A 13,124-nucleotide genomic window follows, 5' to 3' on the forward strand; every position below is an offset into this window, starting at 1 on the left:
TACATAGCCTCCTGGCCCTTTGTGTTTCAAGGTGGCACCATTCCAGCAGCGCAGTTTCCCTGTGAATGAAGGAGGCTAAAGGCCCCAAAATGCCCATCTCTCACAGCTTTGCAGAATAATCTAATATTTGCAAATACTGGTGCCCTCTTTAACAACCCAATGAACAAATATTAAACTGATTTAGATTTTCATGAATAATTTGTGTGTCAACTACATATAAACTCTGGTACTGGGGGCTGCAGGGACAAGGGACAAAGCTCCTGTGTTTGAGAAGCAGATAGTCTGGTGAGAAGAAGCACCTAAGCATTAAATTCTAATCCTAATAGACCCAGAACACTGGGTACACAGGCAATGTCTTTTCTCTATATCTTCTCAATCACCTAAATATAGTGTTGAACACTTAAAGAGGTGATCAGTAAATAGTCCTTGAAGTGCATTTCCATAATTAGTACCCACAAAGATCACCAGCCAAATTTCAGAGAAAACCAAGAGCTCCTTTGTCTCGCTGAGGTGGGGATAAGAGTGAGGACAGGATTATGTATGGCCACTCCACTTACAGGGTAGGAAATGATGTTAGATAGAAGTTGAGATGAATAGTTTGTGCAGTTGAAATCAAAATTCATTTGAGTGGACAGAAAGGATAAGTCTGCACTGAAATTAGCCTCAACACCACAGACACATTGCATATTGGGGGAAAGAATCTTTCACATCTAAAAAAACTCAAGCGGTGTGAAGGTCAAATACTCATTGCAAAATTGAATAGGTACTGAATTCACATGCTTAATGGTTTCTGCCCAGAAGTGGAGCTCACTAACTAACTAAACAGATGTTAAGTTGCCTTCCGTTCTCAGAGCTGAGACTGAACCACAGGGAAGGAAATAAAAGGCCTCCTGAGGCAATCACCATCTTGTCTGCATCTAGAATCTGGATCAAAACGCTGTTCATATTTACTCATTGTCTCTATCCTTGTATCTTCTCTAAGGAATAATGCAAGCTCCCAGCTGGGTTAGACTTAAATTAGCCCAGCACTGTCCTTTAGATATTTAAAAATATGTAAAGGGAAATGACCACTGTTCTCCCACTGTAATTTCAAAAGGACAATTTCTCAGTTACATCATTTTTAATAGTGAAAGATTTTGTTTTAAAGGTAAAATGGAAAAAAAAAAACACTCAGTAGCTCAGTGAAGCAGAATTAAAATATTCTCTAAAAACAGCACTTAGAAAACAGGCAGAACCTCAGGGCTATCGATTTATGAACACACAACCAAGTGGTACGAGACAGGTGTATTGTTACAGATTTACAGCCCAGAAAGGCCATTTATTATTTTTTACTTTTAGCAATAAGCACTCACGGCAAACCGTTTTTATGATAAGTGATTAAGGGGAATAATAAAAAAATGTGTACAGCGAATGAAGTCCCGGCACTCCCTGGGAATCTCACTAACTTTCTTTCGCAGCATCTTGGTACATGATTTCTTTTCCGCTTAGGTTTCATAGCAGGGATCTTGGCTTTCTAGCCGTACCTCTGCGATTTGTTAATCAAATGAGTTCCAGTCCCAGGAAGGGAATCAGGTGAGCACTCTCTGACAGTGTGGCCTCGGGACGGATTCTGCCCCCGGCGGCAGTCTCCTTCGTTGGAATATTTTCCCCAAGTTTAAAACTCTGTGCTTGAAATTTAGTTTCTTTTATCTTCATCTTGTGAAATCGCAAGCGTTGAGGTGGGACTGACATCACCTGATGCCTTCGGGGGAACAGAGGAGTTGCTGTCATTAACCTTCACCGTCGTACAGGGTGGTAAACCGTGGTACACACCAAGTACACGCGGAAAAGCCCACCTTGCTGGTTATGCAAAGCCACCTTGTGACTCCACCCACTGCCATGGAAACTCACTTGTGGATGAGTGCGAGTGTGCGGATGTGGGGCGTGAGTGCGAGTGTGAGTCTGTGTGCGTGGGTTTGGGAAAGTGTGAGTTTGCCTGTGAATGCGTATTTGCATGTGTGCGAGTGCTTGTGTTTGTGTCTTTTTCAGTGAATGAGTGCATTCGTCTGTGTGTATGTATATATGTGTGCATGTGTGTTTGTGTATAATTTTTTGCCAGTGTGGGTGTATGACTGTAAGCGTATGAATATATTTGTGAATGAGCATGTATTTGTGTGTGAACATCTGTGTGTATCGTATGTGTGCACGTGAGTATGAGTTTGTATGGCTGTGTGTATGAGGCATATGTTGTGTGTGTTATGAGTGTTTTCGGATGAGCATATGTATGTGTGCGTCGTATTTGTAGTTGTCTGTGTCTAAGTTTGTATTTGCCAGTGGGCATGTCAGTATGTATTTTTGTGTCAGTGAGTGCATTCAGTGTGTAGTTTGTGCGTGTAAGTGTGTAGTTGTGTGAATGTATTTGTGTGTACGAGTGTGTTTGTTATGTATTTGCGTGTGTGTGAATGGGTATTTTTCTGTGTATGAGCGTGCATTGTATTCGTGACTATTTGTGTGAGTGTGCGCGTTGTGTGCAAGTGTGTATTTGCGTGCGTGTGAGTGTGCATTTGTCTGTGTGTGTGTGTGCGCGTTGTGTGGGAGAGCGCGTGTGGCCGCCTGTGTGCTGTCGCCGCGCTCCCCCGCCTCGCTGCGATCGGCCGCATCCCCGCGCGGGAGCAGAAGCGGCGGCAGGGGCCTCAGCGGGCGGAACGAGGGACGCGCTACCGGGGCGAGCGGGCTGCACCGCGGCTGCTGCTGCCGCGCCGACTTTGCCCTTTAAATCGGTCTCCAAGCCGATTACAGCTGATCTCCCACGTGACGTTTTACCTTCTGTCTCCCCGAGCGATTTGCCCGAGGACAGTCCTCCTCTGGCTGCCGCAGGGGCTCGGCTCCCGCAACTTTGGGCGAAGCGGTGGCCGGCCCGGGGGACCTCGCGGGCTACTCTCCACCCCGGCGGCGGGGGCTCCGGGGGCTTCCCTCAGCCCTGAGAGCGGTGGCCCCGGCCTAGAACGTGCGGGGGCCCCAGCCAGGCGCCCCTTGGGCCCAAGGGGTGCCGAGCCCCGGAGGCCCGCCGAGTGCCCTGAGCGCTGCGTGGTGAAAGGGGGCGCCCTTTCGCTAGCCGCGAACCCAGCGGACGCACCTTCGGGGGAGCGGGCCGCCTATGCCGGCCAGGCAGGGGTGAGGCGGGAGGCTGCCCGAGCGCCCCCCGCGCGCTCACCATGCAGAAGAGTGTGCGGTACAACGAGGGGCACGCCCTGTACCTGGCCTTCCTGGCGCGTAAGGAGGGCACCAAGCGCGGCTTCCTGAGCAAGAAGGCGGCTGAGGCGAGCCGCTGGCACGAGAAATGGTTCGCCCTCTACCAGAATGTGCTCTTCTACTTCGAGGGCGAGCAGAGCGGCCGCCCGGCGGGCATGTACCTCCTGGAGGGCTGCAGCTGCGAGCGGGCGCCCGCGCCGCCCAGGATGGGCGCTGGGCCGGCCGGCGCCCGGGACGCGCTGGACAAGCAGGTACCGCGCCCTCCCCTTTCCCGGTCTCCCTGCCTCTGGCCGCGACACTCCCTTGCTGTTATAACCCTGGGGACCTGGGGAGGGGGGCTCCACAAAGCACCGGGACCACACTCCGAGATCCTAGGTTCCCCTGCGGAGTCAGTGTCGAGACATTTCCACGCTCTCCCTAGCTCCATCCAGAGGCTCTCCCATCTCCATCTCCTCACCGCCTTCCACTTTCGTGTGTGGGGCTGGAATAGGGGCTCGGCTTTGTTGCTTTCTCGACCCTGAGAGCGATCGGGTCGTTTCAGTCTCACTACTTGCTTCTCTAGACCTTGCTCGGAAGGATTTTTGTGTGGTGACGTGTGTTGACACCTGTTGGGTTTAGCTTGGCAAGAGGAGCTAACTTATTTGGAAAAGTTTGGTTTCTCCTTTACCCGGCTGGCGTGTGTGGGTTTCTTTCCTGCCGATGTTTGACCGCTGAATGTGCAGGGAGCCGACTGGGCTCCTCTGTACGAAGACCGACAGGCACTTTCTGTCGGTCATTTCCAATCAGTCCTCGTGGTTTATGTCAGTTTACCTTGGTAACATTTGGCTTGCTGGGTCTAGTTATGAAGATAAATGTGTACCTATATCCCTCAGGGTTAAGATTTGGTAGCCACATTCTTGCTGTGATTAAAAATGTGGGCATTTTTAAGACCTGTGTACTTCTAAATGAATGCTTTGAAATGAATGCGACCCTTTTATTCAGGGGCACACTTTTATTAGTGCTCCCTGCGGGACTCTAGGTTTAGTAATTCTCCCCACCTCCAATTCCGGTGAAATGCGAAATTTGTATTTTTTCAATCCCCATTTGGTTATTAAATTTAAAGCAGACTAATTTTACGCTCCCACATGTTCTCACTTAGCTTCTACATCTCCACCTTGAAAAAAAGAGGCTGATTGTCTTTGCTGGTGCATAAAAATATTTCGCAGCTGAGTTTTCCGTGCATGTCAGACCAAACAGCATCTACTGCAAACCGCTGGGGATGGCGGTGGGAGGCGCTAGTAAGTGAACGACGAACAAGATGGGTTTACACCCCTTGGGGGCTCATAAAACGACAGGTAAAATTGAGAGGAGTTAAAACTAGAGCCAATAAAAGTTTGATTTTTTTTCCCACTTTGGTTTCACTATTAACTGTTAACAGACTTAACTGATTAAACAATGCTTATAAATCTGAAGAAAAAAAAAAGTCCTTTGGGTTTTGAGAGCACGTGGAAGATCATTGAAAACCCAATTTACAACTTTGTAAATACGGGTACTGGAAATATTAGCGTCCATTTCAAGTCCTGTATGTTAGAATTTAAATTGGGAAAAGGAGAAAGGGGGAGAAAGGGTTTTGAGGAAACAGGTAGAGATATTTCCAGGGTCTCAGCTTTTTTTTTTTTTTAATTGGTGGAATTATTTTTTATTTTTTGAGGTATGTGTTTCAAGGCTCCACAGGAGCCAAAGCAGTTCTTTAGGTGGTATTATATGTCTAAAATAAAATAAGGATACTTTAAATCAACCTAATATGTATCATTGACTTAATTCCAAACTATTTTTATTTGTTGTACTTTTATTTGTATAATGGTATAACTATTTCTTTGTCTTCCTTTTCCTTCCTTCCTTCTGGGCTTGGGAGTTGTTACTTAGCTTACCAGTTACAGTTTATATGGTTGTCTTATCTGTTAACATTATATAAAACCAACAATTTTCTGCTTGGAAAATATCTTGATTCGCACCTTCAGGACAGTTTTCTTTAAGCCATACTTTGATAACAAAATGCAACTTGGAAGTAGTTTTACTTTCATGCCCCTTTCTAATGGAAACCTAAGCAGGTCATCTTATGGAAATTTTTTTCCTCTGCCTTCTTTCTTAATCCTGTAAGTTTCCTTATTTTCCTGTGTTAATCATGTAAGTTGTGACTATTTCTCAATCATTTTTATACATCTCTAAGAGATTGGAAATTAGAAACTTTGGTGTTTGTAGAGAAGTAAGCATCACAAATTGGACAAGGAGCTGTGTTGAGAAATCTCTCAATTTCTGTCTCATTAGACACGCTTCTGTGACTTGGGCTGGCTCAGAGGACTGATCCTTTTCTCTGACATTATCTGTCTGGGTGGGTCTGAAGAGTTAAGAAGGAACTGTGAAGGTATGAAACAAGGGAGAAACAATCTTCCTTATGTCTATAGTTTATGTGGATGGTTCCCTTTCAGTCAGTTTGTGTTGCAGATACACTCCAATCATCTCAAGCACAGAGATGCTGTAGAATAGCAAAACTGTCCAGGGCTGAGGGCAGGGACCATCTCAAGGCCTGTTCCTCTCTGTGTGCTTCCAGAGCTTTCCGCGTAGACACCTCCGTCAACCACATAAATAAAATTGAAGACTAGGGCATGACATAGGATAAAACATGATTTACAGAGGCAGAGTGGTTCTCCAGCCAGTTGGTGTGACTTCAGACAAATCTCTTAACGTTTTCAACTTCTGTTCCCTAATTGTAAAAATTAAGGGTTTAAATAAGGTAATTTCTAGGTTTCCTTCCAATTATGGCATCTTCTGCTTCCAAGGTAAGCAGACTGTGTGAACTTTTTGCTGTGTAGAGGATATGAAAACATTTCATGAGATTGAAAGATTACCAGTCTCTGTAATAAATACTGTATTTGAGAAACTAAAGACAAGCGGGAAGTTGAAGTAGACGTTCTGGTAAATCAGGTCAATAGCTCACAAACCTGTAGTAACCCTCACTGCCTTAGATTCTCACCGTTCACCCTGGAGGACTACAACCTTGACAGTTGTAGCAGTTGATGTAACGCCTGCTATAAAACGCCTGTGATCATTCTTGTGAGTTTGTTCTTGCAAGTCTATCATTCTACCTCTACTTCACAGAATTTAAAAATTCAAATTAATTGTGTTTCTAAATAAATTAAAGGAGTAAAAGCCCATAGATTTGCTTGATCTAAATAATTCAAAGTACATTGGTTGACAGAGAAATACATTATTTTGTTTTTAGCAGTTTAACTGTCTCACATTGTTTTCAGTTAAACAGAAAAAAGAAAGGTATTTTTCATTTTCAATTCTGACTCTTAGCAACCGTACAGGACAGAGTAGAGCTGCCCCATAGGGTGTCCAGGGAGCAGCTGGTGGATTCCAACTGCCAAACTTTTGGTTAGCAGCCATAGCCCTTAATAACTGTGCCACTGAGACTCCAAATATGTGTGTGTGTGTGTATGTACATACGTATGTGTGTATATACGTATGTGTGTATATATATATATATATAAACCAAAAAACCAAACCCACTGCCATCAAGTTGATTCCGACTCACAGCGACCCTATAGGACAGAGTAGAACTGTCCCGTAGTGTTTCCAAGGAGCGCCTGGTGGATTTGAACTGCCGGCCTTTTGGTTAGCAGCCGGACTCTTAACCACTGTGCCACCAGGGTTTCTCATATATATGGGAATAGGCTTGACAGCTATGGAGATATATATATATAAAATATTATTCAGCCATAAAAAGGAATGAAATTTTAATGCTTGCTACAACATGGATGAATCTTGAAAACATTATGTTAAGTAACAGAAGCCAGACACAAAAGGACAAATATTGTCAGATTTTACTTATATGAAATATCTAGAATAGGCAAATTCATGGAAACAGAAAGTAAATTAGAGGTTATGGTGGGGGTAGGTGGCTTGCGGGGAGGTAGACCTGGGGAGTTACTGCTTCATGGGTGCAGTTTCAGTCTGGGATGAAAAATGTTTGGAAATAGATGGCGATGCTGGCTGTACAACACTGTGAATGTAATTAATGCCACTGAATTGTATACTTAGAAATAGTTAAAACGGAAAATTTTATGATGGACTGCAATGGGTTTTTTTTACCACAATAAACAAATAAGAAACCTTAAAAGGCAGTTGCGATTCTTGAGAAATACAATTACAGACAATTATATTTTTAAAGAAAAATGGAATTTATTTTTATACAAACAATTTCAGTAACATTCATTTACTTCAGGGGGAGACCTTTAAAAATATTTGCACTTTTGTTGAAAGTGCAAATACCCCGCTTAGTCTGGTCTATCTAAATAGTTTCTCTCACCTTCCAGCAGTAGAGACATATAGGAACAAAGCTACCTTGGTTCTTATTTTCCTTCTGAGATTAAGAATCTTATCCACTTTGATTACAGTTGTTTGGGGAAAATATCTCCTTAGTTCTGGAGGCTTAAAGTAGTAAATACTTGTCGTATTTGTGCAGAATTAAACATATCTAGTTAATTTTAAAGAGATTTAAGATTATTAGTCACCTTGTCACCTCATTCCTAGCCAGTCATGTTAACCTTTTTTACTTGATCACAAGCAGAGGATTTTCATGGTTTTATTGAATTAGGCAGAGCTTCATGTAAGCCCTGAAATATTTGGGAGAGGGTAGAGAGTACAGATGGTAGAGTCTCATACCAGTTCATGTTGTTTAATTGTTATATAACAACCACCTCAGTATTTTCAACCTTTGGTTTTTGAACACAAATAGAAGGAAAGTGGAATGAAAATATTTGCTAAATCTTATAAAAAGTTTTAAAGTATAATTTTGGGAACAAATGATTTGTTACTTGAACTTTGGAATCATTCTTCCATCTAAAATTTAATGAAGAAAAAATATCTCATGACAAAATCTAGTTATTTTAATTTTGGCTACAGTAAATCTTACTATTTAGAGTATTATACTTATTAAGAATTCAACAGAGAAAAATCCATCTTTGATGTGACAGATGTACATAAAAATGTATTTTTATTGTGACAAGTATCTTTCTGTAGGTTTTAATAAGTGACAGCTAAATGCACTACTAAATGGTGGAAAATATTTGCAGTGTGATAAAATATTTTTTGTTAACTTCTTTTGGGAATTAAAAAAAAAAAAAAAGGTATTTTCCTTTCACTGCCTGAAAGTAAATCCTAAAGCCTACCAAATATGTTTGGTTTTACCAAGAAAGTGTTAATAGTTCATCCAAATAGTTGTTGACTATTGCTGTCTGTTTTATGCAGGTTGTGTTACCATACGTTGATTTTGTCCACATTTAACAATACTTCTGAAGTATGCATGCTACAGTCAATATGATTTTAATATTATAGAATAGAAAAATTTAGCCTTTGTTTTACAGTGAGCTAAGTCAGAATGACAAACAGTATGACTTATTCAGGTCTTAAATCTGAATTTTCACAATTTTAAAGTGGCTCTGTGTTTTTGTGCCTGTTCCTTTGTTTTAGAAAAAAAGGGATACATGTGTGTATGTGTGTGTCTTTAATAAGTTATGTTTGTTACCTCCTACCATTTAATAGTAAGCATTTGTTTTGCAGTTATGTATGCTGGGGTTTGTAGTTTTTTATTTGTGTCATTTACTTTCTAAAATGTGAGGTTAAATCCATTATGTCTATAATTTGTGGAGCTTTGTTCTTCAGGACTAAGGATGTGTAATGATTCTGTTAAACTAAGCATACCATAAATTCATCTCTGGAATTAGTTTACATTAATCAAAACTTAATAATTTTTTATTTAATAATAAAATGAAATAAGAAGTAGTATTTGTCAAGTATCAAATACCCATACCCCATTGCCGTTGAGTTGATTTCAACTCATCGTGACCCTACAAGACAGAGTAGAACTGCCCTGTAGAGTTGCCAAGGAGTGCTTGGTGGATTCAAACTGCTGACCTTTTGTTTAGCAGACGTGGCTCTTAACCACTGCACCACTAGGGTTTCTAGTATCAAAACAGCACTGTTTAAATGTTTGGCTATTTTATAACACTTGGCAATAAATCTAAAATTAACCATTAGTCCAAAATTATTCACTGCATTTCCACTGATGTAGCATTTACGTTTAACAAGTTGAAAAGTTTTAAATCCACTAATTTGACTCTACTCAATTCCGACTCAGTGACCCTATAGATCAGAGTAGAACTGCCCCATAGAGTTTCCAAGGAGTGCCTGGTGGATTTGAACTGCTGACATTTTGGTTAGCAGCTGTAGCACTTAACCACTACGCCACCAGGGTTTATATTTTAGCATTTTTGCTTGTGGAATTCAAATATAATTCCATGTATATCTATACAAAAACTGGCCGTTTTTGCACAGAAAACATTGGCTTTAGTAGATAGAGCTGAGATGCAGAAAGCACATGTCCTCACAGTTTTCCTTTTTACTGGTACTTGAAAAACTTATGATTCAATGGAAAATTCAGAATTCAAAACCAGCTTTTTAAAAACTCCTAACATTGAATGCAAAATGCCCCAATTATACTTCTAGGAAGAAAGGAAAAAACAAATCTGAGTTGAGCTGTACTTATTGAAATAATATACTATTTCCTTTTATTTTGAACTATAAAGGAAGAAATGAGACAAAGTTGGGGAGGCCAATATAAGAATAATTTACAGCATCAGAGTAACCTATTGCCCATTGCCCTCGAGCCAATTCTGACTCATAGTGACCCTATAGGACAGAGGAGAACTGCCCCCTAGGGTTTCCAAGGAGCGCCTGGTTTCAAACTGTTGACCTTTTGGTTAGCAGTCTTAGCAGTTGACTGCTACACCACCAGGGTTTCCAGCATCAGAATAGAGTAAGTTAATGCAAATTAGAATTCTCATGAGTTCTGAAAATATACAAATGAAATGACAATGTTTTATGGATTGAATTGTATCCCACAAATATGTATTGTGAATTCTAACCCCTGTACCTGCGGTTATAATCCCATTTGGGAATGGGTTTTCTTTTTTGTGCTAGTTAGACAGTACTAGTGAAGGGTGTGTTTTAAGTCAATCTCTCTTGAAATACAAAAGCGCAGATTAGACAGAGCTGGGGGAAGACAGATGCCAAGCTAATGAAGATCTCCCAAGAGGAGAAGCTCAAAAGAGACAAGAACCTTCCTCCAGAACCAACATAGAGAAAGAGAGAGAAAAGGCCTTTCCCTAGAGTGGGCACCCCGAATTCAGCTGTGAGGCCTCCTAAACTGTGAGAAAATAAATTTCTCTTTGTTAGAGCCATCCATTTGTATTATTTCTGTTAAAGCAGCACTAGATAACTAAAGGTGTTTGTAAAGATATTTTTAAAAGCAAGGTAAGTATGAGGTAGGCTAACAAGTGAAGTGTATTGATCTTTCAGTGCTTTATTTTTAAAATTGTAGGCCACAGTTTCATTAGTGCTTCCCACATTTACCAATGTGATATTGCTGAGACTTAGGATGACTGAAACAGCAGGGACCGAAGGAACTCTGATTACTGGTACTTTGCATTATTTTCAGGTTCTCTGAAATGTTTTATTTGGTCACTGTTTGATTTAACTGAGACCATGCCTGATTCATTTCCTGAACTGGATTTATGAACCCATGCTATTAGAGTGACTAATGCAAACAGTGGGGTTAGCCCTTTGGAATGGAGGTCAATTTGCAAGCTAGGGGGTTTCCTGGAGTTAGAAATGTGGGAGTGGGGAGACGGTACCCTGGTCTAAGGCTCACTAACATCATGACTCATTATATAAGAAGTCATGATGAGACAATGTCAATGATTCATAGCAATAGGAAGCTATTGTTATCCAATATGAATTTACTTTCATTTAAATTTAAGAATGTTAACTTTTATAGTGTGTAGTTCAATTCAGGTTTTGGTGGTGGTGGAGTTCAATTCAGGTGTGTTAGACTACATGGGTTTCAGTCTTGGCTTCGCTACTTACCAGGTAGCATTATTATCTCTAGCAATTTCTCTTTCTAAGCCTGGTTCACTGCCTATGACATGGGGGTAGTGATAGTACTCACTTGTTTGCTCATGGCATACGGACTAACCCATGGTGAAAGGTCAGCATGTTTGTCAGCTAATATTTTTATTTGTCATTGTCATTAGTAGCTGTCAAGTCGGTTCCAACTCATAGTGATCCTATGTACGATGGAATGAAACATTGCCTGGTCTTGTGCCATCTTCATGATCGTTGGTATGCCCAAGTCCATTGTTGCAGCCACTGTGTATTCTGTGTACCTTCCAACTTATGGGGCTCATCTTCCAGCACTATATTGGACAATATTCTGCTGAGATCCATAGGGCTTTCATTGGCTAATTTTCAGAAGCAGATTGTCAGGCCTTTTTTCTAGTCTGCCTTAGTCTGGAAGCTCCACTGAAACCTGTCTGCCACAGGTGACCCTACTGGCACAGCTTCTAGCATCATAGCAACACACCCACCACCACAATACAACAAACTGACAGACGGGTGGTGGGATATTTTTATTATTCTCTAATACAATTCTTTTTTTGTTTTCTTCTTTTAGTTTTCATCACCTGGGTCAGTTAGGAGATTTGCCTTCCATCCTTTTTAAAAGAAATACTTATAATTTAACACAGACAAAATAGTAGTTCAGAGCCCTGCAATGTATCTATCACCCGCTTCATCAATCTTCAGCTTTCTGCATTTCTAGTTGTATCTGTTTCCCTCCATGTACATTTTTTTTTTTTTGCTAGCATATTTTAAAGCAAGTCCCAGACATCGTATCACTTCGCTTGAAGTAAGGAAGTTTTTTTTTTTTTTTTCTTGGCGTAGTGCTTGTTTGGCACTGAAGAAGGCTGTACTAGATGCGACTCTAAAAAAAGTGTCTTGGAAAGAGCGTGTAATGTGTTTCTGTTATAGTATGTGTTATTTTAATAGTAGTCATTTTTCGTTTCTTTTTTGAAGTTTTATCTTTTTGTTTCTTTGATGTCATAATAGAGGATGAAACTTATGACAGTAGCTGTGAAGACATAAAGGTGGTAGAATTAGCTTTTAAATAAATTCTAGCATGTTAAATCCTTAAAGAAGAGAAAAAATTAAAATCAATCGTTTAACCATGGCCAATGATGTAAAGGTGCTTTCATGAATTGACCCCACGCTAGGGGGAAATTAAATTATTGGTGATTCTTACTGAGGGTTTGTTTTTTTTTTCTTTATTGAAGTACATTTACCAGAGTTTTCTAGCTGTGGGGTGATCTCGTTTACAGCCAAGAGTGAGAGCTTCCTCCGCTGATGTCGTTAATGCTTCTTCTTAGTGTTTGGCACAATCAGGACTGAATCTGTAAACCAGTTTTTTATTCATCTTTCAAAATCAGTTCTGAGACCTAATGGCTAGCCAATGTTATTTTAAGGCAATTACTAAGGCTTCATTAATCAAGTATGTAGTTTGCTTTCTCTAGTATTGCTAAACTTTTCTGTCATGTGATTGATTGCTTTAGGTTCTTTTGATTGCAAGGGAGGGATATTAACTCAAGTTGTCTTAAGTAATGGTAGTGTTGTGTATAAGGGGGACAGTGGATGTGGGAAGGTGAATATTTTAAAGCAATAAGGATGAGTAGTAGTGTGCCTTTGTCATGACTTAGATGTTCCTTGGATGTTGCTACTGGCTCACCTGTTTCCAATGTGCCTCTTTGGTTCTTCACTGTTTCTGCCTCCTCATAGCTTCTGCTCCTCCTAATGGCAGGTTGCCATGCCCCTTGTGGTACTGCCTCAACATGCGGCCTTACTTTATAAATTCAATTCTGAACATCTTTGAACAAAATAGAATAAAGATATTATTATGGAGTCAGAAAAAGTTTTACACATGTTTATCTTTATACTACTTCTGAGTGGTGAGGTGTAGA

At 40.9% G+C, this 13,124-nt stretch overlaps 1 protein-coding gene across 1 annotated transcript in view; it reads left to right on the plus strand.

Annotated features, from left to right (window-relative positions):
- Nucleotides 1-13,124, plus strand: part of RASGRF2 (Ras protein specific guanine nucleotide releasing factor 2) — a 170,346-nt gene that overhangs the window by 5,434 nt on the left and 151,788 nt on the right. Inside the window, exons 2-4 of the mRNA XM_064279696.1 lie at nucleotides 1,680-2,051; nucleotides 2,578-3,153; nucleotides 3,201-3,482. Of these exons, the coding sequence (XP_064135766.1) occupies nucleotides 1,680-2,051; nucleotides 2,578-3,153; nucleotides 3,201-3,482 (1,230 nt within the window). The remainder of the gene's footprint in view (nucleotides 1-1,679; nucleotides 2,052-2,577; nucleotides 3,154-3,200; nucleotides 3,483-13,124) is intronic.

This window comes from Loxodonta africana, chromosome 2, assembly GCF_030014295.1.
Source record: "Loxodonta africana isolate mLoxAfr1 chromosome 2, mLoxAfr1.hap2, whole genome shotgun sequence".
Classification (NCBI taxonomy): Eukaryota; Metazoa; Chordata; class Mammalia; order Proboscidea; family Elephantidae; genus Loxodonta; species Loxodonta africana.